The sequence below is a fragment of the Bactrocera oleae genome, chromosome 5 (assembly GCF_042242935.1).
Source record: "Bactrocera oleae isolate idBacOlea1 chromosome 5, idBacOlea1, whole genome shotgun sequence".
Taxonomy (NCBI): Eukaryota; Metazoa; Arthropoda; class Insecta; order Diptera; family Tephritidae; genus Bactrocera; species Bactrocera oleae.
Window position 1 is genome coordinate 58,423,018 of NC_091539.1, and position 27,193 is coordinate 58,450,210.

The following is a 27,193-nucleotide window of genomic DNA, read 5'->3' on the forward strand; positions in this document are numbered from 1 at the left end:
TCGTAAAAAACAAAACGCCGGAATTTAATTCTCATGGCAACTCTAATGGTCAATTGTCAAAGAATAAAATATCAACAGATTTGTAAACATCAAACGTCCTAGTTAGTATTCCATTGAAACATATTTTGTAAGAAAACACATAGCTTAAACTTAAAGTAATCAAGACAGCGAAGTTATGTCAGAAGCTCTTGTAATTGATGGTAGTTACTTGGAAGGTGGTGGGCAGATACTGCGCAATGCACTTAGTTTGAGTTGCATTCTTCGCCGGCCTATCAGAGTTACAAACATACGTGCCAATCGTCCTAATCCAGGGCTTTCCAATCAGCATTTATTTGGTTTGAATCTTTTGCAAAATATAACGGGAGCACGCGTTAAGGGCAATCATATTAAATCGACTGAGGTAGAGTTTTATCCAGGCGACATTACCTCTGGGCGATATACTGTGGATACACGAACAGCTGCGAGCGTTGCATTAGTGTTGCAGGCGGCACTGCCTGTATTGATATTTGGAGCCAGCAAGTCAGAATTGGATGTAATAGGAGGAACAAATGTGGGTATGGCCCCACAAGTGGATAGTATGACAGAAGTTTTACGTCCAAATTTGGAATGGTTTGGAATATCGTTTGATTTTGATTTATTCAAGCGCGGCTATTATCCTCGTGGAGGAGGGCATTGTAAAGTACTAGTTCCGGCTGTACGCAGTTTGAAAGCAGTGAATTTAGTTAAATTCGGTGTTGTGAGTGAAGTATGTGGTTGGTGTTTCGTAGCAGGCAGGTTACCATTGCGTATAGCGGAAGATATGAAACAGGCTGCAGAACGAGAGTTGCAACAAATATGTCGAAATACGCCACAATTGGAAGCATACCAAGAAAGTTTAGAAATGGCTCGTGATAATGGTTCTGGTGTAATTTTGAAAGCGGTTACTACAGAAGGATGTATCATCGGATCATCTGCGTTGGGCGAACGGCAAGTTGATGGTTATGCTTTGGGAAAAAGTGCAGCTGATGAATTAGCGAAATATTTGAAGAGTGAAATTTGTGTAGACAGTCATGTGCAGGACCAGATAATTATATATATGGCTCTTGCTCATGGGATATCAAGAATACTTACAACACCTCTCACCCAACACACTCGTACGGCCATGCATGTCGCCAATCTAATGACTGGCGCTAAGTTTGACGTTGAAGAAATCGAATCAAATAGTCGTATCATATTATCTTGCCAAGGCATTGGATATGAAAACAAACAAATGTAAATCTAATGTATTTATTGGTTTTAAATTATAAAAACGAGACTTTACTTAAATTTAGCTATTCTAAATTCGTCTGAATATTGCCAAGAAATGGTCGCCCTTGTTACGCACAACCTTTGCACCCTCTTCGCTACTCTGATATAGTTTTGGTGTAATTGGATCGGCTTTCTAAAAATAATAAATACAACTCTATTGTTCCATATACAGAAAAAGAAGAAAAAAAATTAATCTTACCTCCTCATCACTTGGTAATCTCTCGTAGAGAGGATGTTGCTCCATATGAAGCACAATCCAGTTGTGAAGATCTTCAACATCAGTCATTGTATAAACAAGTCCACCTTTTCGTAATACATATGCGTATTCCGAGAGGAGTGCTTGATTTATTATACGCCACTTATGCTTAGCGCGCTTGAAATGTGGATCAGGATAAAGGAAAAACATTTTGTCTAATTGTGACTTGCGGAAATAATTTGGTAGATACTTCATGGCATTTGTACGTAAGCAAGCTATGTTGTTATATTTTCCTGGATGCAAAGTGCGAAGCGCTTTTATGCGATCCATAACATAATCGGAAACCTTTACACGAATTTCTAGACCGATTGCAAATCGGTCGGGAAATATTTCACCAAGAGTAACAAGAAAGCCGCCATACCCGCAGCCAATATCTGCGAATTCGACACTTTGGTCAGATGTTATATTTGGATACAACTCTTGCCAATCAACATTATCCGGATGTGCGGGGCTGTGATAATATAATAAAGTTGATTAAATATAATATTTTTTGAATGAAATATACATATGTATGTATGTAGGTGTAGCGTACTTACTAGTCGAAACAATGATCAGCAATTGGATTTGAGTGCGCCCTTTGCCGGTAATATCGCTTTTGTGGCAGTGATATACTGCCTGTTTCCTGAACCATGTTTCGTTTGTTTCAAGACTATTTCCAAATCATAAACCAAATAGCCGTGTGCAAGAAGCACTTCATAAACAAAAAGATACGCACGTTTCAACGGAGACCGTACTTTATGTCACTTTTTGACATTTCGTGTGGCAATGTAAACAAAAACACGTGTGGAGTAAAGTGGCAAAGGAGTGCGTTTCTCTGTTTAACTATTAAAGTTAAAACAAATCTTAAAATTTAGAAATAACATAAACAAAAGTTTATGTAGTTGTAGTGCATTTTAAATGGCTGAACTTGTGGAAGTACTTTTCACCAGTGACTCGAACGAATCACAAGCGTCTATTACAGCATGGGACTACAAAACGGGGACTAACTTGATGGTGTACAAAGCAGGTGGTGTGATACAACCACGCGCTATATCCGTACTTGATTTCCATTACATCCTAGCAGCTAATAGTACTAAACCTCTTCTCCATGTTTGGCCAATTAACTCACAACAACAAGTTACTTCTGTTCGCTTTGTGCTACCTGGTCGCGCTAATTCGATGGCGCTTTCACCCGATATGCTTTATCTTGTTGCTGCGATACAAGAGAACATTTATATTTGGCATTTACCATCTGGTAAAATGCTAAACACAATTTCAAAGCATTTCCAGCCCATTAACTGCATTCGTTTCGATGAAGATTCACATTTTGCTTCAGCTGGTCAAGATGGTAGTGTAATGTTATGGAATTTGACAACTGTGTGTGCACGGGACGACGACAATCAAACACCAGTGTACACCTTCACCGATCACGGTCTGCCAGTAACAGATGTACATATAGGATTTGGTGGTATTCGTGCGCATATGATAACCGTGTCATTGGATCGCACCTGCAAAATTTATGATTTGCTAATTGGGGCTTTGCTTTTGAATGTCGTATTTGCTGAATCATTACACAGCGTTATTACAAATACTTTAGAAACCGCTGTATACGTTGGCACAGGCGACGGTAATATTTACCAATTTAATACTGATGCTGCGGCCGGAAACAAGGTAATACAAAATGTTATATTAAATACTTCATTATTTAACAATTGATTTTTCGATAGGAATTACATGTAGAAAAAGAGCACTCTAATATTTTTAAAGGACATAAAGAAGGCACCGCAGTTACTTGTTTGGCTTTATCATTTGATGGCCGAACCCTGGTATCTGGTGGTCAAGACGAACAAGTATGTATTTGGGACGTTACCAGTAGACAGCTGATAAAGCGTATGCAGCATAAAGGACCTGTAACAAATGTAAAACTACGACTTTCCAACCCAGATATATTTAAACCAGAAAATAAACCACCCAAAAAATTCAGTGGCAATCTGCGACGCATGCTAGACCCACCTGAGGCTGATGAACAAGAACGCATAGAAGTTTTAATCACTGAAGCAAATGCTGATACCAATTATGAATATTGGAATACATCAGAATATCCTTTCGATCAAGATGAGCCGTCCACCTCCAAAGCATCAACCAATAACACCCCTACTGCTACGGCGACAGATGAGGAAGCGGCAAAAGAGATTGAGCGATTAAGGGCCGAAGTACAACATTTAAAACTTGTTAATAAACAATTATTTGAAGTCTCCGCGAAACAATTATTGGAAGCAAAAAAATAACTTTAGTTTGTACTACTCTTATAATTGTTGTCAAAACGAATAAATTTAAGATAAATTAAACAAAAGCAAGCAAATGTAAACGACAATTTCACGGCCTCTAATACTTTTGTGTACACCTTCCGTTGCGATGTGCCCATTTAGCGCATCTTAATCTCCAACATTGGTATTTTCATCAGCATCGTTGTTTTCTGTTTTGCTACTGATATTTGTTGCTGCCAAAGCCGCAATTGTTTCTTTTTCCTTGTCCTGTGCTATTTGTTGACGTATTTCACGATTAGAGTCTAGCAGAACTCTTAGCTGAGCAATAATATCATCAGTGCGCTGCTCAAAAAAATCAAGAGCACGAGTTAGTTCATCCAGGCTCTCGTTTACATCCTCAACCTCTGTATAATTAATAAGCGTTTTTTAACATTTCATTTCAAAAATTTCCGTCCATACCTCTCAGATCAGATTCGTCTGCTTTTGAAGCGGAATTGGCGTCCACGGGATCGTCGATGTTTTTAGGAGTCATTTTGTATACTTTGTTGCTGCTTTGGTCAGCTGACTTCTCCATTCCTTTTCAATATGATTAATCTACTTTGTTTTGCACCAGTTAGCTTTGTTGACGTTTTTTTTCTTCTCTCTTTTCACTAATGAATATGTCAGTTCGGTAGGTACATTCAAACAAAGGCTTAATAATTAATTCCGGAGTAATATTATTTTAAAAGTTTTAATTTGGAGTTCATTATATTTTTTTGATAAATAAAAATATTACATTTATTTTTCTTATCGTTTATAAATAGAATAAGAATTTCATTACGTATGCGATTTGGAACCTAAATAGTAAAATTCAATAACTAAAGTTTTCATATGGAATGTAAATAGAGTTGGAAAGTAAAATTATTATGTATTAAAATATTTATTTATTTAAACAAAACACAATTTATAGTAAAAAATATTTCTTCTCGTGAATGTTTACTTATTCCTGGTATGTGGCATCGCTTTGAGGGCATTTGTACAACTTTGTGTGTTTATTTACAACCAGCTGTTTTGTGAATTTCATACATAATTTTATTTTGTCGGCATTTTATTTAAAGAAAGAAATTAAGACAAATATCAGGTACGTAAGGACAGTATACGCACTACTTACTTTTTTTTTTATAAATCTCTCAAATATTAGCTTATTTGCTTATTTGATATGTACTTACGTAGTGCAATAAAGCGATCTTATACTCCGCATAAGATAGTTGAATCTACTTAACTCGGTGAGTTGGATTCCAATAAGGATTCCTTAGATTATGTTTAGCATTAGCACTTAGTAAGAAAAGTAAAAAAAGTATATATTTAATATATACATACTTATACAACTTTTATGTGCCAACGACAGTGTAAACCTTCGTCTAATAAATTATCAAAACCAAAATATAATATCTGCTTTAAACTAAGAATTTCTACAAAAACTTTCTGCAGGAATATACCTACATTTGCTATTATAACTATCAACATGAATACTATGACAAATGTGAAGAATGTTCTTAAACTCAGTGCAACTGACTTAAAAGGTGGCAAGAAATCATGGCATGATATGTATAAGGATTCAGCATGGATCTTTGTTGGTGGTTTACCATACACACTAACGGAAGGCGATATAATCTGTGTATTTTCACAGTATGGCGAAATTGTGAATATTAACTTGATAAGGGATAAAAGTAGTGGAAAGTCAAAAGGTTTTTGTTTTATTTGTTACGAAGACCAACGTTCTACTATCTTGGCAGTTGATAATTTAAATGGTATTAAACTACTTGGGCGTACAATACGCGTGGATCACGTCGCCGATTATAAACCACCAAAAGAGAATGAAAAAATGGACGAGGAGACACTTAGATTGTATATAGAGGGCTGTGCACCAAAACCAATGGTGCAGAAACAGGAACGAACATAAAGATTTACACGCCGCAGCACATCTTTTTAAAGATAATATATTTACCGAATATAACAGTTAAATAAAACATAGTAAATATATAATAATGTAGGTAGCGTGTTGTCGCACTCAAATATGTCTAAATATAAACATTGGTCACTACGCAAAATTACTTACCTCGTATTATTGCTTTTGCTAGATGGCAAAAAACAATATCAAAATAAAAATTTAATTAAAAGTCTACATTTTAAATTCATATTTTATTTTATTTTTATAAAAATGCTTACTTCCAATTATAAATTAGACATTTTCAGACTTCCTTGAAGTAAAATTTTGTTACATTAAACAAAAATGGTTTATCACAACGTTTCTAGAAATAAATGATTCTAACGTGCCATTACTGGGCAGACGAATAATATAGTAGTTTTAATTATACTTTTTACACAAAACATTTGAAGATAAAAGTTTATATTTATGTATGTATGTATGTATATATGTAGGTCGATTAGCGATAGTCATATTAAAAATAAACAGCAAACTTTTTACAAATCTATTATTTCCATTAAAACCGAAGTAGTAAAGTTTAAAGCAGAGAGATCTGTCCAAAATATAAAATATAATCTATCCTATCTATTGATTTTACGATGTTTTTTAATTCCTGTAAAGAGAAATAATAGAATCAGTATGATTTGTTGTAATCGAAATTAACATTGAAAATTACGCCACATACTTGCATTACAATGTCGACCATAAAAGCCGCGATCACATTTACATGTTTTATTCGCCGTACAGACACCGTGCTTGCAAGGACGCCTACAGGTTGAGCGTTGTATGCGCTCGATCTCGCAATGGTTGCCCAGCAATCCGCTTGGACAACGACAAATATTGGTGCCTATGCAACGACCGCCATTTTTACAAGGAATTACACATTTAGCTAAACAAAATTTAGAATAACATACAAATAAAATTAAAAGTTATAGATATATGTGTGCACTTACAAAATTCGCAGTGCAGTCCATAGTAACCTTTTGAACATTGGCATTTATCCTTCTGTATGCATTTGCCACCATTCAAGCATTTTTCAGAGCAGATGCCTGAAAAATATTAATAATTTATTAAAAATAAATGCGGCTGAATTACATATTTTGATTAATATAAACTTAATAGGTAATAAGTATTTGATTGGTATAAAAAAATCTAGGTTGGTGCCACCTCCGTAAAATGAAAAAAAATTGTATATAATTAAACTCTAAATTCTTAATATGCACAATTTGAAGATTTTGGTAAATTTATTATTCCTGAACAGCTAGATAGTCGGGTCGATTTAACTGGAACAGATCCGGATTTATATATCGGGTAATTGCTAACTCAAAAAACTGATTTTCAAAACGTTTAAACGTAAAAATATTACAAAATTCGCTTATAGAAGTTTGAACTCCACTTTTATGTTGCTTTCACTTTACATAGTATCTTTTAGGCGCGTTATTAAAGCAGATAACGGTTTCATTTGTGACATTTCATAAATCAAAAAGATTTTATTATAATTTAAAATTTTTGAGTGGTATTTATTATTATTTTTTTTTGTTTTTCTTTCTTTTTCCCTTTCTCATTCACTCAGTATTCAAGCATGCTGCGCCTCTCGAACATATCAAACAACAGTTGGCGCCTCATACGGTGCCGACCGATACTGCAACAGTCTCAGCAAAATGTCGCAACTGAGCATGGAAGTAAAGAAAATCCAGAATCCACCACGACGCTACGTAAGCGGCCCACTAAATTGACAGATGAGATCATACGTGTTGATCATGCTGGTGAATTGGGTGCCGATCGTATTTATGCCGGTCAAATGGCGGTTTTAGGTAAAGGTCCGATGGGCAAGACTATTGCGCACATGTGGGAACAGGAGAAGGAGCATCGCAGAAAATTCGAAACACTCATACAAGAGCACAGAGTGCGACCCACCATTATGGTGCCGATTTGGAATGTAGCCGGCTTTATGTTGGGAGCGGGTAAGCGCTGCATAGAAATTAGCGAATTTGCTGCTATTTTTGATTACAAATCATTTTAAGAGTTTCATTGCCTTAGGCACTGCATTGCTGGGTGAAAAAGCTGCCATGGCTTGCACCGTTGCTGTGGAGACAGTTATCGTGGAGCATTACAATGAACAATTGCGACAAATTATGGAATCCCCCAAACCGGATAAGGTGATTGAACGCATTAAAACAAAAAAAAAAATTCATGTGTATGTATTCTATTTTCTTACGTTTACTATACTTTCAGGAACTCTTGGATACAATAACAAAGTTCCGTGATGAGGAACAAGAACATCATGATACGGGTATTAATTGTGGCGCTGAACAGGCACCCTTTTATAAAGCAATTACGGAAGTTATCAAAATCGGCTGTAAGACAGCTATTGCTATTTCGAAACGTATTTAAAAATGTAAAAAAAAATGTAGTATTTGTTCTTTACATATATGTATTTATGTATGTAAATATTTGTATTGTATAAAAGTTGTTTTTTAAATAAAATAATTATTATGCACAAATACACTGACTTACCTCCTTCGCAGTATGTACCCTGATAGCCGTCGGGACAGGTGCAGACCGATGGTGCTGTGCAATTACCGCCATTTAAACATTGTGTAAAACAAAAGGCCGTTTGACAATATTGACCCGTATAGCCTGCTTTGCATTGGCAAATTTTATTATGATTACAAAAACCATTATCACCACATTTCAAATTACACTCCGGGTCCGGACCTTAAAATTATTCAATTCAAACGTAAAAACACAAAATATCAATATAAACTACAACTTAAATGTACGTTTGTACTTATATATGTAAATGTAGGCTTACTAAAAGCATTGGCAAATAAGCAACAACAATAATATCGGATATATAAAAAATTGCATAAACAAAAGCAGTTTAGCGCCGCATTTAGACATCTCAGGCACTCTACAAATCTCGACAAGCAGTTCTTAATGTATATTTACATATATGTACATATGTTTATATGTATAGTATGTGTGATAGCTTTAGGCATTAGTTTATATGTATTTAGTAATTAATAAGCGTAGCGTTAAATAGTTGGGGTAATGCAATAAAAACGCCAGCCAATGATGTGTTTGTGTTTCAACCGCAGTGGGAATGTGAGTTACTACTTTTCGACATTTAGCAATATAATACAAAACAATATAGTTTGAGTGATTTACATTTTACTCGGCAGAATTCTGCCGCTACAACAACAACTCGTACCCGCGATGGTCGGGTCTACGTAACCGGAACGGGCCTGCATTTTTATACGGCCAAGGACTTTAAACTCGACAGAACTCTAACGCTAACACAACAACAACAACATAGATTTACATTTGTGCACATTTCTATTTATAAATTTTTACTCCCGGAACAGTTGATTAAATTTTTTGTTAACGTTTGTTTATAAATGTTTTAAACGGTGGGCGCTCTCTAATAGATGCAATGCACCTACCATACCAATACTATCTGACAGTAAAGGAAAAAGGAGGGGGAAATCGGGACAATTACTCTCGGGCTAGTAGTCCTCAGTGAACGGGGTTATGCAACAATTTTTTGCAGATCTGTCATCTGATCAAATTTGACTCGGACTGATCCACATCAACGGCGCGCGCAAACCGAATAGATAAACAAATTTTTCCTATATTGGTACAACATTTTTTCTTGTACGTGTAAAGTTTGCTCTCCATATATAATATCAATTATTGTGAGTCGAATGGAATCATAACTACGGAATCGTTGAAAATGTTGTAGAAGGGTTTTGGGGCATTTACTTTATAACAAACACAAATATTTGAGAGAGACAACTTTAAAATCTCTTATGGTTCGACTCAAGCTTTTTGGTTAATGTTTTGGGTATGAAGTGCGTCAATGCATGACTCGTACCAAGATACCAGAAGCTTTTACAGAAACGTAATGACCCGAAGCCTATACGGTAAACTTAAAATTACGTGGGAATATATATATTTTTTTGTCAGTGCGGGTCAAATTTGATCGGATGCAGCGGACAGCCTAATAATCTGAAGCGAATTCGGGAAACTTAAAATGAAATTACGAGAATGATTTATTTGAGCTATCTATAGATGCATAAATAAAAAAAGTTACAAAATGAGGCTCTTCGAGCATACAGTTGACATTACATAGTAAATATCGATGAGGTTATGTTTTGCAGACTTATCGATCTATTTTTGTCTTCTTAAATGCTTATGGTTCACACGAGTATTTAATGTTCGGAACCTTATGAACTAAGCTTTTCTCTAATTTCAATTTTTTGTTTCAAATAGCACGAGTTCATAGAATTGCCGTCAACCGTAGAGGTCCTATTGAAAATGGTGTAATCTTAATCATCAGGTATATTAAATTAAGCCAAAATGAAAAAAAAACTTGATTCGAAGTAAAAGTATAATCTAATAATTTCAACACTCCCACTGCGGTTATCGGGAAAATAAATTTCGAAAAAAGTATGTATATTAGAAGCCAATGTTTTTTTTTATAGTTTGTATGTATGTATTTTTGTAAAGGAAGCATTTCTTTTTATACACTACCTTGCGAAGATGTTAGTGTAGAGATGGAAGCGTTACCTCTGTGTGCGCATTCCTTTTTGAAATTCAAACGTATCGGCGTGCCAGGCAACAGCTTCTCTCGACGATTGTGTATGGACAAACCGATTGTGAACATAGCCGTCCCTGAATTATTGTGAACGCACGGCATGAAAATACTGAAATCTGTAAATAAAAAAAAAATATAGATTGATTGAAGGTGATGTGAAGTTTATTATGTAAAATATTCTTATTTACCACTACAACAGTGCATTTTCGAAAATACCTTGCTCCTAACTGTAAACGGTTTAATTTACTTTAAAATGGGCGAAACCATAAAGAAGACAGAAAAAGACAATGAATCGGTTACAATAGTGTCAACCTAGAGGTTGCAAGCATTGAAAAAAAAGCTGAGCTTTATACTCGTATATACCCACAGAACACCTTTTAAAGGCTTCTTTTAACATAATTTTTAAATAAAACCGGAATATTATGCTCAAAACCTCCAAGTTGTGAATGAAACACTAGAGAGACATTTTTCTATGGTATCGGAGCTACGCTAATCCTTAATTATATTATATTTCAGTTCCTTTTTGAATACGTTAAAATGGCAAAGTGCACCTTATATAAATTAATTCGTCAAGATTTTTGGTAAATTTTAAGGGTTTTATTCATTTGTAAATAAATAAAAAAAAAAAACGTTTTTGTGCTTATATATTGAATGTAGATATATTTGAGAATATTCTCCGAAATTTTTAAATTGTTCCAGCAAATAGTTTCGAAGATATAAGCTTATTTGTAAGGATTTTTTAACTAGTGTAATTAGCTTCTACAACTTTAAACGTGTTTTTCTCGAAACCTTGTTTTCAGAACCGGTGAGAAAAATTTTTCCAAAACGGCTAGACTGATTGATTTAAAACTTCCAGATTTACTCTTCTTCTAAGATATACTGGTCAGATAAAGATCGAAGGTATAAGATTTTTGATACTAATTTCGATTTTTTAAGCCGCTTTAAGGTTTAAGTTTTTCACAAAAACGACTTTTTGTCAAAAATCAATTTTTTCACTAGTTCTTCGATCATTAGCTGTATTCATCTAAAGTAATAATACATTTTTTGGTTTCTGGATTTAAGATAATTTTAGCAGAAACATCTTCGTCACCGCAAGACCACTTTTTTTTGGAGGTGCCTCTAGAGATCGGCTACAGGATCAAGGGAATCCAAAAATTTTCAAAATGAATCGCCCATTATTAAAGTACAATGCATTGAATATTGCAAATGTGCAATCTTTTTATTTATTTATTAAATAAAATCGCTTAAAAATATGTATGAAAAATTGAATTTTTTTGCTTTTGAGTGGATAACACCCTTTAAAGCATAATGATATTTGCTTAGTGATAGAGATAGTGATAGTAAAAGTAAGTGCCAATCTATATCTTTAAAAACTTTGGGTCACCTATCGGAAATTAAAGAGACAACTTTTTTTCCAACCGAGAACTAATATTCCAATTAATAAGGTCGGTCTTACCGACTGCGAAAATAGTAATTAACCCTTATTACGAACATTATGGGTTAAGAATAATTAAATTGATTTTATTTAATATTTGTACAATAACTGATTACCTTTTTCTTCAGCCGGTATGCGTCCTTTTTTCGCAATCGAAAGCTTGGGATCCTTCAAAACATTATGATCCAGGGAAATTAAACGATCGAAGTGATAAAAATATTTTCTGCTGCCCGATTTCCACGTGAAATTCACATAGTTCACTTCGGCGGGTATAATCAAGAATTTATAGATATTGATTTCAGGTAAATTAAACACGTGACCATTTTCAATGGCATAGATGCGACCATGCGAACCGAATCCTTGTGGAAAGAAAAGTGCTTTAATCTTGAAAATCAGATCGGTTTTTTTTTATGGAAACAAATACACTTTTGGAAGAGTCCCTGCCATACTACGATTGGTGAGCGTGGCGGAGATTCTCCCATAGCAATACATTACCACTTAGCATATTCAACTGCTGTTCATTGATCCACAATGACAGCTTATTGTCATGCTGACGATGCTTTTTGCGATGCCCCTGATGGTGTCCATTCCCCAGATTTCCGGCACCTCCACCACCGCCTTCATCTTCTAAACTCCTAAGCTCATGATCGGCATCGTTGGCGTGCGCTTGCTGCCTTTTGCATTCGATCAAACTGCTCCAGCAAAATAGCAGCATCAGCGATATTAGATAGAACCACTTGATTGCTGACATCTGTGTATGGTAAAACATTTTTCTCTGCAATGACATTAATACTATATATGATGAGTATGCAACTTTGGATCACATATACTCGACTAAGTATAAATACTTAACGTATATATGTATGTATGTATGTATTGTATGTAGGCAGAGTTACATTGTTGCTGTGAGCATTATGCATGCTGTGGCAATAGAAAAAACTATTTGCTATAAATGGCGAAACGACTGTTGCAGTCAATAACTGTTATTGTCAAGTGCTGTTATAAATATATGAAGTAGTTTTCTTGCGAAATACTACTTTATCTTGTGGCTGTAATGACTTTTTTAGAATCTTTTCGCGGAATAATTCGTTACTGGCAGCCCGGAATGCCTGCTATAAAATGCAGAAGGACAGTGGGATTAGAAGTTTGCGCCGTCCAAGCTGCTTAATGCGCGTTGTATGTTATGATAAGTACGTATGTGCTCTATAATATGATCACCTTTGCTCTATATGGTATTATGGAATTTTAATCTTCTAAGTTAATATAAGTCTATAATAAAAATATATTTAACAAACAAATATTTTTCTTAGAAATTCTATGTATAGTCTTCATAATTGAATTACGTCAACTAATATACGAGTATATACAAGTAATATAGACCTTTAACTCTGCGAAAGGTTGGCTGAGCTTCATCTCCCATTTGTTGTGTGCGCCTTGATGTTATCACACAAATATAGCAACATAAAAATTTTTACGCCTGCTCAGATTGTCATCTCTGTCGCATAACAAATATTCTTAAGTTAAAATACCCACTCTTTTGCCTTTTTATGTTTCCTTCTTATGTTATACCCTGAACAGAGTATATCAAGTTTGCCACGATATTTGTAAAACCCAGAAGGAATCGTCGGAGACCATATAAAGTTTTGTATATATAACATATTATATATAAAAATGAATAGCTTGACGAGCTGAGTCGATTAAGCCATGTCTGTCGCCTGTCTGTATATACGCGAACTAATAACTCAATTTTTGAGATTTCGATATGAAATTGTGCACACGTTTTTTTCTCCCCAAGGTGCTGCACTGATCCACCAAGATGTTTTCACGAAAATTAGCAAGGATTATTGTCCGAGACAAGTTCGAACATATCGGACCACTATAGCTGTCATCGAAACTGACCGATAAAAATTAAGTTCTTGTATGAAATATAATATTAATATTATGGTCCTAGGCAAAGCTACAATAACATATAGATGCCATTCAAACTAACCGATTAAAATAAAGATAAAATTATTCATAAAATATATTTTTATACCCTGAATATACCCTTTAAGTTTGCCACGAAGTGCCCTAGAAGGGGTCGTCGCAGACCCTATAAAATATATAGGTACATAAAAAATCAGCATGATGAGCTGAGTTGATTTAGTCATGTCCGTCTGTTTGTATATATACACACTAGTGACTCAGTTTTTAAGCTATCGATTTGAAATTTTGCACCTGTCCTTTTCTCATCAAGAAGTTGCACATATGTCGAAACGGCCGGTATCACATATACTAGAGTAGTCATATAACCAAAACAAAAGTTCAAAATCGATCTATTGGCAATGACTCCAAGATGTGTATAGATATTGCGGCAAGCGGAATGAGATGAAAATACTTCATCAACTCGTCAGTTTTCGTCCTTGTTTTAAGAGCTTTGAAGTACGCGAACAAAGATTTCTTTCAGTGACTGAAAAACTAGTCTGATTATTTTAAACTATCTCGCCCAGAAAGAAGTGAATATTAGAATAAATGTCATGGAAAATTGCAATATTATGAAAGTGAAAGCTAAATTAACGAATGAGAATTTATAAATACAAATACAGCAATAAGAAACCGAAAATCTAGACCAATTCATTCGAAAATCGGAGATAAGCCAAGCAAGTATGCAAAGAATAACAACAAAAATACCCCATTAATACTCAAGCAAGTTAAAAAGCAACAAGCATAACTGCTCGCAGCGATCTTCAAAGTGTAATAAAGAAGTCTACGCTGCTTAAGGCGATTGGTGCTCTCTTTGAATGAAAGAAACCAACAGAGACAAGTCTGGGAACGGCAAGCAATTAAAATTAATTATGCTTGTGTAGTGAAGTTGGGTTGGACGTGATTATTGTTTTGTAGACTTGTGAAGATCACAATGGTCATTGATGGGCATGGGTGTTGACAAGCGACTAATTTACTTTTTAATAGCCAAGTGTAATTAAGAAGTAATTAAACTGAAGTTATCGCCGGAAGTAAGTGCATACTTAATTTGTAAGTGTGCTACTCGTAGGATCTATGGAATTTGATATCACGAGAATGCCTATTAAAGCGTATATGAGTGTTGGATATTTTGAGACCACTTTTGATGAAGCGGTTTGATTTGCATAGCCGTTGGTTTTAGTGCAGGAAAAGGAATGCAATCTAAGCAAATTTGACCCACACCGGTCCATTTAAACTGGGCGCCCAAATCGAATTGATGAAATTATATTAGTATAAACTTTTTTATGTTCGTGTATTTGGCAGCAGTTTATTTACGACGCGAAAAGTTTATCTGACGATTTTTGCCATGGGCAAAAAATTGAACAACGAGTTTGCTTGAAATAGTGTGTTTACAATGAAATCACGGCTACGAAATCGTTGCAAATATTGCAAAGTGTTTTGTGGAGTCTACTTTATTAATAACTCAAGTATTTGGTTGATACAAGACATTAAGTGAAAGTCGCAAAATCATTGAAAACTTGCCACAGGCAAGTCGTACATCCATCTCTGTTAATGACAATAACATCGAAAAGTTAAAGAATCAGTGCTTGCAAATCGTCGTGTTGAAGAATCTCATTATCTCTTATGAATCAACTCAACTCAATGCTAGAATCGTACTAAATGATCTTTCGCAAAAACGACGTCGAGTAGAAAACGCAAAAGAGAAGCATCAAGCGTAAGCTGGGTAGTTTGAGATGCTTAGCTGAGGATTCTACATTGATCAAATGTATTACTACTAGTCACGCGACGTGGGTTTGTTAATATGACTTCAAAACTGTTCAACAATTTAGCGAATGACGCTCCAAAAAAAAAAACGAAACCAAAATAAAAAACAAAATTCGTTTAAGGCACCGAAGGCCATCCCAGCCGAGTCCTATAATGAGTTTATGGAAAATTGGATTAAGCTCTGTTAGCTCGTATTGGCGCAGGAATCTAGTTTAAAGATGATATTAAAGAGTTAAAGAGTTAATGCAATTCGACAAAAACGCGTCTAAAGTTTTAGGTGCTGAAGCTGATTGACAGGAATATTTCGACACTACAGGGAGTTGGACGGCGAAAACATTTGTTTCCGCTATTTTATTTAAAAATAAAAGTTTTTGAAAATCCTAGACATGCCTAAATAATAAATAAGGCTGAATTTTGACCTTTTAAACTGAGTTCGCTAATGTTGATGTACATAGGTATTCGCCAATCAGGTCATAACGGTTTTATCTATAACCATTTCGAATTTGTTTGAGATCGAATTCAATATTGGTCAATTCCTTGGGTATTTCCATTCCATTTGACAATGTAAATTTCAAGTTCTGCATTATGAGCATCATTCAATAAACAAATGAATACACTTTGAATTAAAGGATCCGTAAAACTTCCTCACAAAATATCAGTTTCAAGTTATTAAATTCGAAGTCCAATATTTAAAGTAACTTGTAACAGACATACGCGGCGATATTAGAAACCACTAATTTTGTATTCATTTATCAGAAATCAATAATATATGAGAACGGTATTTCTTTACTGCCTCGCAATTTGACTTCGTTAAGTGTCTTCTATCCAAACCCTCAAAAGCTTATATTCCACACTCGTTAGATTAAATTGAAAAAAAACACATATTTTTATTACACATGTAATCATAATGACCGGTAAGTAATCAGCTACCCGAACCAGCACATTCAATATTCCATTAATTATCACTTAACCACTCCGACATCAACACCTGTAGGCGGCACAAATGCAACCAGCGCTCACACCACAATATAACAGATGCACAATATCTGCTCAACGTAAACGGCAACGACACAATCATCGGACACTAACTTCCAGCAAACAATTTGTTAGCTCTTTACGATTATTGCCTTTCTCACACCTTATTACTAAGTGAGCCAGCTCACTGCTCCATTTGCCCGACGCTTGACTGCTGTGCAATGCGAATGCGGACAGACGATTGACGACGTTGAGAATACGACCAAGCCGTCGACGACAACAACGGCAACCAGTGGATCTGCACTTTTAACAATACAAGTGGCAAGAGAGCCAATGCAACAACAGCAAGTATAATCGAATAAAAGAAGAAAGAAAAAGTCAATGTTACAACAGCGGGACAGAAAATGGCAACAACGTCAACAAAAAGGCTCAACGAGCAAATTGAGGCAACGCTTAAATGGACAAACACCTCAATAAACACCAAGGCGTCGAACAGCGGGCAGTTCGAACCGAAACACCGACAACATATTGACGAACCAAAACAACAAAAAATGCAGCAAAAAAGTCTTTCATACGCATCTGGTATATACTCGTATGTGCGTATGTATGGTATGTGTAAGTGAGAAACTTATAACGTATGAAGCGGCGGATGAACGTCTGGGTAGCGCTGGACAACTGAAAGGGTCCAACATATTACATACATACATATGTGTGTGTGTGTGCTTATATTTAGCAAGGTTTAATGCAATGTTATGTAGGTATGTCTACATTTATGGGATCTACTAAGTAGCAGCAGAAAGGTTGTGCAACTGCGCTAATAATATCGGTCTCATGCAACATCAGCAACGAAAGTGACACGCTGTGTTGGAAAAGAAGATAATGTTTCAGGAGAAAAGATCGACGCAAGCTTTGTTAATTTCACTTAGGAGCAACTAATCAATATGTAGAGGTTCGGTTGATGAGCACAAGGTGTTCCAATGTAGAATTCGCTAAGGGGCGAGACTATACCACTGACTGGATTAGTATATACAGGTTTTTGTAAATTCCTAATGGAACAAGTATTTTCGAAATATAATTGATTAACTACTCTGCACTTTGGGACTGAGGATAATAGCACCGTAAAATTGATATTTGCGCAATATTTTTAAAGCGGTAAATTTGTTGCCAAGGTGCTTATACCAAAGTTTTTAACTCGAAATAAAAATACCCGACTTACTTTTTATGAGAAGTACAAGCTTTGGAAGAATGAATTTGAAAAAGTTATATAAAACGTTAAAAAAGTTTAATGTGGATAGTCCAGTTGGAAATCAAAAGGATTGTGGTGATCCAAGGAATCCCGAAAGTCTTGCTATAAGCGGAACCATGGTGGTGGCTCTCTACTGGTACAGGAAGCTTTTAGCTGTCTTGGATTTGCAAATGTATACCGATTTTCTTGCATAAATTTGCTTTCCATTTGCAGAAAAGTTTAATGGCGATATTTGTTTACAATGTCATTTCTGGAATCGACCTCCCCTTATTGGAGTCGCCAGCAATAAGTCCGAACTTGAATCTAATCGAGTATCTTTGGCGCATCTTATCGGCAAAAGTTTACGAAGGGAGTGTTATACAAAAATGAAGAGTTAGTTAGAAACACAACATGTCTTAAGTGAATTAAGCAGTTAGAAGTTTTGCCCATGGGGTTAACTGGATCTACTTTCAAACTAGGGTTAGTATATTTTAAGGATTTCTGGTATACTTTATATCGGGATTGTTGGGACCCAATTGATATTAAAGTAACACATTGAGTTAAAATATTAATTCTTCGATTCATATGGGGACCTATTCATTATCTTCGTTGCTAGCTTACGACAAGCTTCGTAAACCAGAATAACCTTCAGATATAAATCTCTCTTGTTGTCGGAAATCAATTTAAATTCTATCTTCACAATTCCCACCAAATAAAAAGGTTTTAAAAAAAAAATGTCTCGCAAAATAAAATGAAGCATCTACGTATATCTTCCTGCTGGAAAAAATCCCATCATGAGGATGATAAAATATGTATTAAATCTAAGCTAACCTGAAAACCGCTACAATGTAGTCAACCACTACTATCTCGTTTGCCATTGAGTAACAAAAAGAGTTAAACAGCAGAACTCTAAGTTATACAGAAATAAGTTCGCATACCTTATACCCATAATCAAATAAATGTATATGACTTGATAATGCTACAAAACCTAAAATTGGCATCCTTGTCTGACTTTAAATTCTTTCACCAAGCTGTTAGCCACTGTATTTGAACATCGGGGAGATATGATCGATATCGACACCTTAAAAACCATCACCCACTCCACAATCAATGTGCATTTGTTGCATGTGTTGTAATGGGTATAAATATATTGGTATATATGTGCATATATAGTTTATGAAATTGCATATGACAATCAAGCGATGGTAGCAAGAATTGTGCCGCATCGACTATCGATCTCATCAGGTGAACGAAGTGTTGAAGAAGAGGTAACACGATAAGTGCACGGTTTGACAAGCCATTAACAAAAACAAAAAATAACAAAAGAAATAATACTTGAAATCATCAGCAACAACGTAAACAGAGAGGACGGCATGAACATGATTTATAAGAACGTATCACCAACAACAGCAACAATCACTATTATTATTGCTACGAAGGCGCGAATGACGGCCACGACACAATAAGTGGAAACACCAAATGATACCGATCCACAGTGGACTGATGATCATAAATATCTATTTAAATATTTCAAATAATTTCAATTAACTATTTCGGCTGTATAAGTTGTCAACATCCTACATCGATATTAATATATTTTAAAAGTATCATATTTTATCTTAATTTTGGGAATTTCTGCATTTTCTCTACCCTCAACAATTCGTCGGCTGTTACCAAGGGGTCTATCACAATGGGTCTTTAAAGACCACAAAGTTCTGATAATACTTTAAGAGCTATAACCGATTAGACTCTGACGAATAATCTAAATGAAGCAAAGTTTATAAGATCTCGATAAAAACGAACTCCGCTTCAAGCAAGGAGTTCCTAGAGCGTTTGGTGCGCGAGCTTGTAACCCTATTTGGAGATTTCCACAGCGGAGAGAATAATAAATTATAGCAAAAACCAGTCCCTACTACGAAATTTTCACTATCAAGTTTTTATCAAGGCTGTTTTCATATCGAAAACCGAATAACTAACCGTAATGTTCATACAAGGGTAAAACATCGATACTACCTATCGGCTATAAGCGCAACCAAGTATAATTTTCGAGAGTTCGAAAGGGAAGCGAGTCGTCTTCATTGAAAGGGAAAGCGACTGAAGTACTGAAAAATATTTTGTAAGCAGACTGACAATATCATCCAAAACTAGGGACCTTGGATCTCAAGTGTGCGCTGCACAAACTTTGGATTCAGATTTTACATACAAGTATATCTTCTTCTTCTACTTTGCAACTACAACCGTTGGTCGGTGTGGGCTGAAAACAGACGGTATACTTTGCGGGGTCTCGCTAGTTGGACTCGGTCCTTCCATTGGATGCGTAGTCACCCTTGCTGCCATTGTTAACTCATTGGTCTCGAGTCGAAGAGCTTTTCGCTGGAGCAGCGTCTTCCATGCGCACGACAATGGCAAATCAGCGCATTCTTTGGATTTTTATGCACTCTTCTACGGCACACATCGGCCAAACGGACGACTCCGAAGAGCTTGCGGTGAAAAGTTCTTTTCAATGTTCCAAGTGCTTTCTCATCTCGGTTCGTCATCGCCCATGTTTCTGGGAGGAACAAACAGGTGAAACTTATCAATGTGGTTTTAGATTGAGGAATCAAATATGCTAAATAAATTTTTAACGCTTATGCTTCCAATTTTGAACACTGTAATTTGTGGCAAGAAACCGGCTAAAACTGCTTATCAAAACAGCGCAACAATATCAACATAAGAGGCCGGCAAAAAGAGCAATAAACAGCAACAACATCACTAACGCTCTTGCTGGTGCTACTACAAGGTATAAATATAACCGACATACATACATATGTACCTATGTGCATACAAACATATACACGTGGGTATGCATGTGAATGCAGAGTCAACATAACTCCTTAATTTAAACGTTGAAGAGTGTGGCGAGGTGAGCACGTATTTAACTACTTAAAAAATTAACGCGCCACTGACTTTTGCCGTCTTTGCTGTTCATTTGATTGTTTTTTATCTTGTTATTGCTTCTGCTTTTTATATACATATGTATATACATATATACCACTATATACATATGTATATCAACTCATATATTTTTTATGTTTTTCTACGTGTTTTAGTGGGTAGCTTCTGTAGATTGCTATCACCATATAGTAACTTCCTTCGAATTTCCGCACCAACCATGTCTGCACACCTGCAGCCGCTAAAAGTGGCCAACCGGTAACTTCCAGACGAGCAATGCTCATTCATTTACCCTGTAGTAAAAGAGATTGTCTCGGGAGTTAAGTGAACAAACATTTTGTATAATATTTAAACCACTAGTCCCATATTTTATTCAGAGAGTTAAGCATGTTGTAAGCATTCGCTAATGTGACGTCAGTAAACGGCTGGTACTGTCAAATTTAATGAGAAGCAGTTTAAGCAATTTATTAATAAATATGTAGATAAAAAAATATGCCTTAACAGAATTTCAGGTACTTTAATAAACGACTATTCATTTTGAAAAATTTTGAATTCTCTTGATCCCGTGACCGATCTCCTGATGGACCTACGAAAACAGATGTTTGTGGTGGGAATGATTTTTCTGCTTAAAATTATTTCAAATCCACAAACTAAAAGATTTAATTATTATTCTAGATGAATGCAGGTAATGATCGAAGAACTAGTCAAAATTTTGATTTTTGACAATCCGTCATTCCATTTGTGAAAAATTGTGTGAATTTCGGTGTGTGCCGTTTCTGGATCCTGAACACATAATTCAAGAAATTAACGACCGATAGCAATACATCAAAAAATTGAATGATTCTTAAAGGAATAGTTCTTATACATGACATCAATGTCAAATACCACATAATCGCTAACATTTACTGTTATGCTTTCACCCATTTTCCATCACTATACATACATAATAGGACTACTCTGCCTTTAGACATAACCAACAACTCCAATGTATGGCTTAAATATATCCATATGTATATGAAAGAAATGAGGCACAAATAAATTACGGAAAATGCGATCAGCGTCAAAAAGCCGGTTAACTGGAGGCAGTGAGACGCCCAACAAGCCGCAATGACCGTTGCCAACAGCTAACAGCCGCATGTCCACCCGGCACAGCTAGCCGAACAAGCGATAAGCGAAAGCCGTTTAGCTTAGCCAGTTAGTCTGTGAGATTTATAAGTGTGTTGCTTCTGTCTTTTCCTTATTATTTTTATAGTGTTTTGTTTTTGTTTTTTTTTTCTGGTTCTAAAGATATTACAGGTATTGTCGTTCAATGTCCAACTGTTTGTCGGTCGTCTCAACTGTTCATTTGCTTGACCATCTACGAACGTTTGTGTGTATGCTGTCTCAGTTTTTTCACTTTTTTCTTTGCTCCTGAAAGTGTTCACATGCTGCACCAAAAAACAACAACAGCAACATTATAAAACAAAAGAAAAACAAATCACACCCTTACTTACATGTATACATACAGGCGTACAGGCGCACAAGTACATCACCGCTGGAGAAGAAGGTGTCGACTGATGCTGTTGCTGATGTATACAAATGAGCAGAATGTGACAAAAGCATTTCAAGGGCCAAAGAATGAGTTAATAAAACATCTATTTGAGCGTGGGAATGGTCACTTCCTCTTCTTGTGTGTATGTGAATGTATATATGTATACTGCATGTGAGTATGTGTCTTAATTCTATGAGAATATTACATGGACATTATGATGAACACATCAATTCGTAGTATTAATTTTTTATTTGTTTATATAATGTAAATGTATAGATAAACCCAGAGAAGAGGAGGAGTTTGATAAACATGTCCGAAGATCAATCTAAATCTAGGCAGAAGATAAGCTAATCGTTTATAAGGATTAAGGCAGTCTTTGTATTTGCAAACTTAAGGTTTAACTGCTGAGCACCAGAAATTTGCTTTGTTTTGCTTTAAGAAATTTCTTAATCATATCGTTCCCTGATTTTACATTTTAAAACTTGGTTTCTACAAAACGCATTAATTTTCATATTTTTAATTCCTAAATACTTTAAAAACTTCCAGTATGAAGTGAAGCCGATATGTACCTACAAATAACTGATAAATTCCGAGCTTTGAAAAAGCTTTTTGAAAAATACTGTGTCTGTGTACCGTCCCAAATAATACTTCATCAAATTTTCCAAGTGGACAGCCGCAAAAGGTGTCTGGCGGTGGGAAAGATTTTGCCGCTTAAAATTAGCTTAAATCCAAAAACTAGAAAGATTATTATTACTAAAGATGAATATATTGTAGTTAATAATCGAAGGACTAGGAAAAATTTTGTATTTTGATAAATGGCAGCTTCCCAAAAAAAAGTCGTTTTTTGTGACAAACATCTGACACTTTAGTGTGGAATAAAAAATTAAAATTATTGTCAAAAATCTTATTGCTTCAATCAGCACCTGACAATTAAATCTATGAAGGTCGTGTGAAAATTTCATGTTGAACAGTCAAGCTGTTTTGGAGAAATTTTGCTTACCGGCATTTCGAAAAAAACGCATTTTCGCATATTCTTACAAATACGCTCTATCTCCAAAACTATTAGCCGGATCAACTTCAAAATTTTTTCGGATAAAATTCCCAAATATATATATATATTCGTTGTACATACATATATGCAAATAAAAAAATAGTTTTTTTTTTTTTAAATCTACAATTGGATATACCCCAAAGTCCATCTAGAGACAAATTGCACAAAGATCAAAGTTCCAACTATGAAGGCATTTAGCAGTGATTTTTTTTAATTGTACTGTTGAGTACCGAAAATTTACGTTGCAATGAATGAGTAATGTACATAATATCAATATTAATAATAGCTCCTTAGAAATAGGGTCTTTCGTAAAAGCTTAGAAAAAATTTTCATACGGAATTTATAAAAGAAAACAGTTGTTTTATGGAGTCGCAATTAGCCGTCGAGCAGCAGCTGTTTTTCATAAAATATTTTTATATTTCGCTGAATTTTTTAAAGGTGTTTGTTTGCTTGTTACAACAAATTGTTTTCTTCATCAAAAATATTTCGTTAGTATACTCTTTTTTGATGGAAGACTACACAATTGCGGGCACTCAATGAGTCGAAAATTCGAATACCTATTTCCCAAAATTGTATATATGTAAATACAAATAAATCAATGTATACGAGTATAAATTTCTTACAGCATGTAATTACGAAAAAACAAATTGAATTATGATGTCAGTCTCCTCGCTCGTCTGTTCTTCTAAAAATAGCCAAATTGTGTAATAACAACACCCATGTAACGAAATTGTGCCAAATGTCTAAAACTGAGATACCAAGAGCGAAAAATGTATAGATAAGTGCTGAGGTCTTTCATAACAAACCGTACAGAAATTGGAGTAAGCGTACTACCCACCCTAACTTGGGTGAATGCTGAATACACTTAAATTTAGTTTGGCACGTATTATCCTCAAGACGTGCTATTATTGCAGTTTGAAATTGGAACGGATCATGCTCAATTTCCATATTATGCTATCAACTTATTTGATTTTATGAAAAATATTACGTAAGCATCAATAGAGCTAGTGCAACTCTCGTCCATCTCGTCTCTTTCGAGTGTATAGCTCATAATGATTTCCATCCTTCCGTTTAATTTAGTCCCGTTAATATCTGCCAGTACATCAGATAGCTTAATAGATTTGCTGTGAAAAGCTTGCATTAAGAATAATGTCACACTAATTTCCATATCATGTTCTAGGCCTCATTCAACGACTTGTACATAGTTCTACTGCACAAATTTTTGTTTTAAGAAATTTTAAGTTAGCAATGGAAATTGCTTACTTCACAGCAGGGCTGCCAATTTATTAACTCAAAAATATTGCATTAAAAATGCAAAATAAAATCCCAAATTAATTTATTAATAAAATTTTTTTTGTTATGTTAATTATCCAGTATAGTTCTATTATGAAATGCAAATTTTCAGAAACTTATCTCATATTTCCAAATAATTTTTATTGTTTCGCGAATCTTTTACTCATATTTCCTGGAATTTATTTTGACTTTTAGGGTCATTTATGTATGTTTATTTGCAACAACTGATTGATTACGCCGTACAAATCTCGGTTTTTTCGAGAAATTGAGTTATTAGTAAGAACAATATTTATTTTAATTTTTCGAAATTAGCCCCCAAAAAGGAGGAACCGATCTTGACCCCTTATAGCATTTGTCAAATAAACTTGAAACGAAAAACGGTTTACACCATTAAAATAAAAGAAAATGTGGATGATGCCCATATTTTTACTTATTGCAGGTTAAATACTATGATTAATATAAGATTTGGATTTGGAAGCTAACTTCGTAAACGGCGAAATTTCTTTCTTATTTATTACTAAATCTTTCGAAAAAAAATTGGTTTGGTCCAATACCCAGAAAAAAGTCGATATGAAGTCATAAAAAAAAATCCAAGAAAAAAAGTTGACTTTGGCTACCCCGAGGCTATAATACCTTTTACATGTGCATTTTTAAAAGCATAAAAGCGTATAAGAAAATCTTTAACTTGATTTTGATTGGTGAGTTTGAATGGCAACTATATGCTATACTGGTCCGATCTGAATAATTTCTTCGGAGTTTATAGCGATGCTTTGTATAATGATCTGCGCCAATCGGTCTGTTTGTTAGACAGCTATATGCTATAATTATCTGATATCGACGGTTCTGACACTTGAGCAGCAGAAAAGGATATTTGATTTGAATTTCAGATCGACATCTCAAAAACTCACTGACTAGTTCGCGTATATACAGACAGACGAATACGGCAAAATCAGCTCATCTTGGTGATCATTTATATATACATAAATATATAATATATACGTATATATATATTTTATAGAGTCTCTGATGTTTCCTTCTGCGCGTCACGAAATTCGTGCCAAACTTTTTACACCTGTTCAGGGTATAATTACCATTTAAACTTGTCATAGGAACACGCACTTGATTGACCGGATGTGTATATAAATATGTGCATATGCGTGTATGTTTGTGTATTTTGAATGAACTATTAAACGTAGATATAGTCCAAATTCAAAATCAATATACATCGTTAATTGATAAACATACGCAAATATGTATGGGCCCAGACGCACGTTGCGACCTAACTTTTTATTGACTCAGATAACAGATGTGTACGTACATACATACATATTGTATGTTCATATGTATGTAAGCGGTATGCATGTGGCTCTTTTCAGCCGGTTTGTTGCCGCAAATTTTTACTGAATTTATAATTTTTTGCACATTTGTTTTTTATACAGTGATTGTCAACAACGTAGCAGCAAATTTTTACGAGTTTTTTATGACACTTAACCGTATGTTTGTATGTTTGCATGTACATACATACATATATAAATATCTACAGTAAAGGCATTTATGATGTTAGTGGTTTAGTAGTTACTAACTGCTGTGTTTCCTGTCAAAATATACAACAACAAAAAAATCGAGTTGGAATTCACAACTTCAGTATGCTGGATAAATAAATAGATATAATGACCCCTCATTTGCCACAAAGTTGTAAACATTGTCCATGCTTAGTCAAGTTAATTCATTATATTTGTTGCTGCTATTTGTTTTTTTATTTTAGCCAATAACATTTCAATTATTTTAGCAAATAAATATTTCAGCAAACACTGCGCACAGGTAAAGTCAACAATGTTTGCTCACACATCCACATATAAATGCATACATATACGCACATACGGGCATTTATGCATATAACAATACATACATATCTATATATATTGTATGTGCATATATTTTTAAGACCTTCTCAGATTGGCAAGTAAATTGCTAATAATGGCCAACACCATGGCAGCGAAGACACTTTACACACACTTCATACAACACAACAACAAAACAAATAAAGCGAAGAAAAAGAGTTATAAAGCCACATCAGGCCATCGGTCGACCCAGCAACGCACTCTACCACTTCTTGACACCGCCACACTCCTGCCACTCGTCGCAGCAGTGCGACACAACAATGCTACACCTTACTTGCTAATGATGCTCCTTAAGCAGAGCCTTTGGTTGTTGCCATTTGGCTTTCCAAGTAGAATTTCAACTAAACACCAAGTTCAATTTACCCGCTTCAAGTTTCGTATAGAAAATTTGTTTTGCTTTTCTTAGCCGCTTATCGGTCGATACGTCGATGCGATCAAGTCACGTTCACGTTCACACCGTATCGCATTCAAGTTAATACTGACTGTGTTGCGCGTGTACGAACTCGGCGACTGTCTGACTGGTGCTGTTGGTGGTTGTTCGTTGTGTCGTTGCGCCGTTGCTTGTTGCGCTGTTTCCTTTATCCAACTCGATTTGTTTGGAGGAAGTTTGCTTCGATGATCTCAGACGATCGATGATGTTCAAGCGGCAATATTGCGATGTAGGCTTTGTGTTGGTTTGAAGCGGTGGGAGCGAAAGTGGTAGATGTTGTTGTTGGTTCGAAGATGATACCACAATTGTTGTGGTTTCTATGTATACCCTCCAAGCCAAA

General features: G+C 35.1%; 7 protein-coding genes across 13 annotated transcripts; 4 read left to right on the forward strand and 3 right to left on the reverse strand.

Moving 5' to 3' along the window:
* The first annotated feature begins 50 nt into the window (after positions 1 to 50).
* Positions 51 to 2,249, forward strand: Rtca (RNA 3'-terminal phosphate cyclase). The gene is made up of 2 exons (XM_014246298.3): positions 51 to 1,251; positions 1,311 to 2,249. The coding sequence occupies exons 1-2, from the start codon at positions 176 to 178 to the stop codon at positions 1,327 to 1,329; spliced, it is 1,095 nt and encodes a 364-aa protein (XP_014101773.3). The 5' UTR covers positions 51 to 175; the 3' UTR covers positions 1,330 to 2,249.
* LOC106626491 (tRNA (guanine-N(7)-)-methyltransferase) lies at positions 1,253 to 2,222 on the reverse strand. The gene is made up of 3 exons (XM_014246304.3): positions 2,080 to 2,222; positions 1,487 to 1,994; positions 1,253 to 1,420 (listed from the first exon to the last, which is right to left on the reverse strand). Exons 1-3 carry the CDS (start codon positions 2,172 to 2,174, stop codon positions 1,316 to 1,318), a joined length of 708 nt encoding a protein of 235 aa, XP_014101779.2. The 5' UTR covers positions 2,175 to 2,222; the 3' UTR covers positions 1,253 to 1,315.
* A 64-nt stretch (positions 2,250 to 2,313) lies between the features above and the next one.
* On the forward strand, positions 2,314 to 3,896 carry LOC106626471 (WD repeat-containing protein 18). Its single transcript, XM_014246290.3, has 2 exons — positions 2,314 to 3,193; positions 3,250 to 3,896. Exons 1-2 carry the CDS (start codon positions 2,441 to 2,443, stop codon positions 3,808 to 3,810), a joined length of 1,314 nt encoding a protein of 437 aa, XP_014101765.2. The 5' UTR covers positions 2,314 to 2,440; the 3' UTR covers positions 3,811 to 3,896.
* LOC106626499 (UPF0184 protein CG14818) lies at positions 3,812 to 4,537 on the reverse strand. The gene is made up of 2 exons (XM_014246314.3): positions 4,249 to 4,537; positions 3,812 to 4,193 (listed from the first exon to the last, which is right to left on the reverse strand). Exons 1-2 carry the CDS (start codon positions 4,361 to 4,363, stop codon positions 3,958 to 3,960), a joined length of 351 nt encoding a protein of 116 aa, XP_014101789.1. The 5' UTR covers positions 4,364 to 4,537; the 3' UTR covers positions 3,812 to 3,957.
* A 245-nt stretch (positions 4,538 to 4,782) lies between these two features.
* On the forward strand, positions 4,783 to 8,259 carry Coq7 (ubiquinone biosynthesis protein COQ7, mitochondrial). Its single transcript, XM_014246426.3, has 4 exons — positions 4,783 to 4,909; positions 7,329 to 7,719; positions 7,796 to 7,914; positions 7,991 to 8,259. Exons 2-4 carry the CDS (start codon positions 7,338 to 7,340, stop codon positions 8,147 to 8,149), a joined length of 660 nt encoding a protein of 219 aa, XP_014101901.1. The 5' UTR covers positions 4,783 to 4,909; positions 7,329 to 7,337; the 3' UTR covers positions 8,150 to 8,259.
* On the forward strand, positions 4,787 to 5,962 carry LOC106626624 (RNA-binding motif protein, X-linked 2). 2 transcript variants are annotated; one of them, XM_070110456.1, is made up of 2 exons: positions 4,787 to 4,909; positions 5,260 to 5,962. In XM_070110456.1, exon 2 carries the CDS (start codon positions 5,294 to 5,296, stop codon positions 5,729 to 5,731), a length of 438 nt encoding a protein of 145 aa, XP_069966557.1. In that variant the 5' UTR covers positions 4,787 to 4,909; positions 5,260 to 5,293; the 3' UTR covers positions 5,732 to 5,962. The 2 variants fall into 2 exon arrangements, with proteins under 2 accessions (XP_069966557.1, XP_036232006.1); XM_036376113.2 differs by lacking the exon at positions 4,787 to 4,909 and adding an exon at positions 4,979 to 5,054.
* On the reverse strand, positions 5,956 to 26,934 carry shf (WNT inhibitory factor 1). Of its 6 annotated transcripts, none has more exons than XM_014246403.3 (8): positions 26,787 to 26,934; positions 12,286 to 12,565; positions 11,907 to 12,149; positions 10,292 to 10,471; positions 8,273 to 8,473; positions 6,709 to 6,804; positions 6,441 to 6,644; positions 5,956 to 6,368 (listed from the first exon to the last, which is right to left on the reverse strand). In XM_014246403.3, exons 2-8 carry the CDS (start codon positions 12,557 to 12,559, stop codon positions 6,337 to 6,339), a joined length of 1,230 nt encoding a protein of 409 aa, XP_014101878.2. In that variant the 5' UTR covers positions 12,560 to 12,565; positions 26,787 to 26,934; the 3' UTR covers positions 5,956 to 6,336. The 6 variants fall into 6 exon arrangements, with proteins under 6 accessions (XP_014101878.2, XP_014101884.2, XP_014101871.2 ...); XM_014246409.3 differs by having other exon boundaries at positions 10,328 to 10,471; positions 11,907 to 12,167; XM_014246396.3 differs by having other exon boundaries at positions 11,907 to 12,167.
* Positions 26,935 to 27,193: the final 259 nt, after the last annotated feature.

Excerpts from the sequence above, each read along its gene's own strand:
- LOC106626491 (XM_014246304.3), bottom strand. The coding sequence starts at position 2,174 with ATGGTTCAGGAAACAGGCAGTATATCACTGCCACAAAAGCGATATTAC. Across the intron at positions 1,995-2,079 it reads GCTGATCATTGTTTCGACTA|CCCCGCACATCCGGATAATG; the intron begins GTAAGTACGCTA and ends ATATTATCACAG. Across the intron at positions 1,421-1,486 it reads GATTACCAAGTGATGAGGAG|AAAGCCGATCCAATTACACC; the intron begins GTAAGATTAATT and ends TATTATTTTTAG.
- LOC106626624 (XM_070110456.1), top strand. The coding sequence starts at position 5,294 with ATGAATACTATGACAAATGTGAAGAATGTTCTTAAACTCAGTGCAACT.
- LOC106626471 (XM_014246290.3), top strand. The coding sequence starts at position 2,441 with ATGGCTGAACTTGTGGAAGTACTTTTCACCAGTGACTCGAACGAATCA. Across the intron at positions 3,194-3,249 it reads ATGCTGCGGCCGGAAACAAG|GAATTACATGTAGAAAAAGA; the intron begins GTAATACAAAAT and ends ATTTTTCGATAG.
- Rtca (XM_014246298.3), top strand. The coding sequence starts at position 176 with ATGTCAGAAGCTCTTGTAATTGATGGTAGTTACTTGGAAGGTGGTGGG.
- LOC106626499 (XM_014246314.3), bottom strand. The coding sequence starts at position 4,363 with ATGGAGAAGTCAGCTGACCAAAGCAGCAACAAAGTATACAAAATGACT. Across the intron at positions 4,194-4,248 it reads AGACGAATCTGATCTGAGAG|AGGTTGAGGATGTAAACGAG; the intron begins GTATGGACGGAA and ends TTAATTATACAG.
- shf (XM_014246396.3), bottom strand. The coding sequence starts at position 12,559 with ATGTTTTACCATACACAGATGTCAGCAATCAAGTGGTTCTATCTAATA. Across the intron at positions 12,168-12,285 it reads GCAGTTGAATATGCTAAGTG|CACTTTTCTTTCCACAAGGA; the intron begins GTAATGTATTGC and ends TCAAGATTAAAG. Across the intron at positions 6,369-6,440 it reads TGGTCGACATTGTAATGCAA|GAATTAAAAAACATCGTAAA; the intron begins GTATGTGGCGTA and ends TTCTCTTTACAG.
- Coq7 (XM_014246426.3), top strand. The coding sequence starts at position 7,338 with ATGCTGCGCCTCTCGAACATATCAAACAACAGTTGGCGCCTCATACGG. Across the intron at positions 7,720-7,795 it reads CGGCTTTATGTTGGGAGCGG|GCACTGCATTGCTGGGTGAA; the intron begins GTAAGCGCTGCA and ends TCATTGCCTTAG. Across the intron at positions 7,915-7,990 it reads AATCCCCCAAACCGGATAAG|GAACTCTTGGATACAATAAC; the intron begins GTGATTGAACGC and ends CTATACTTTCAG.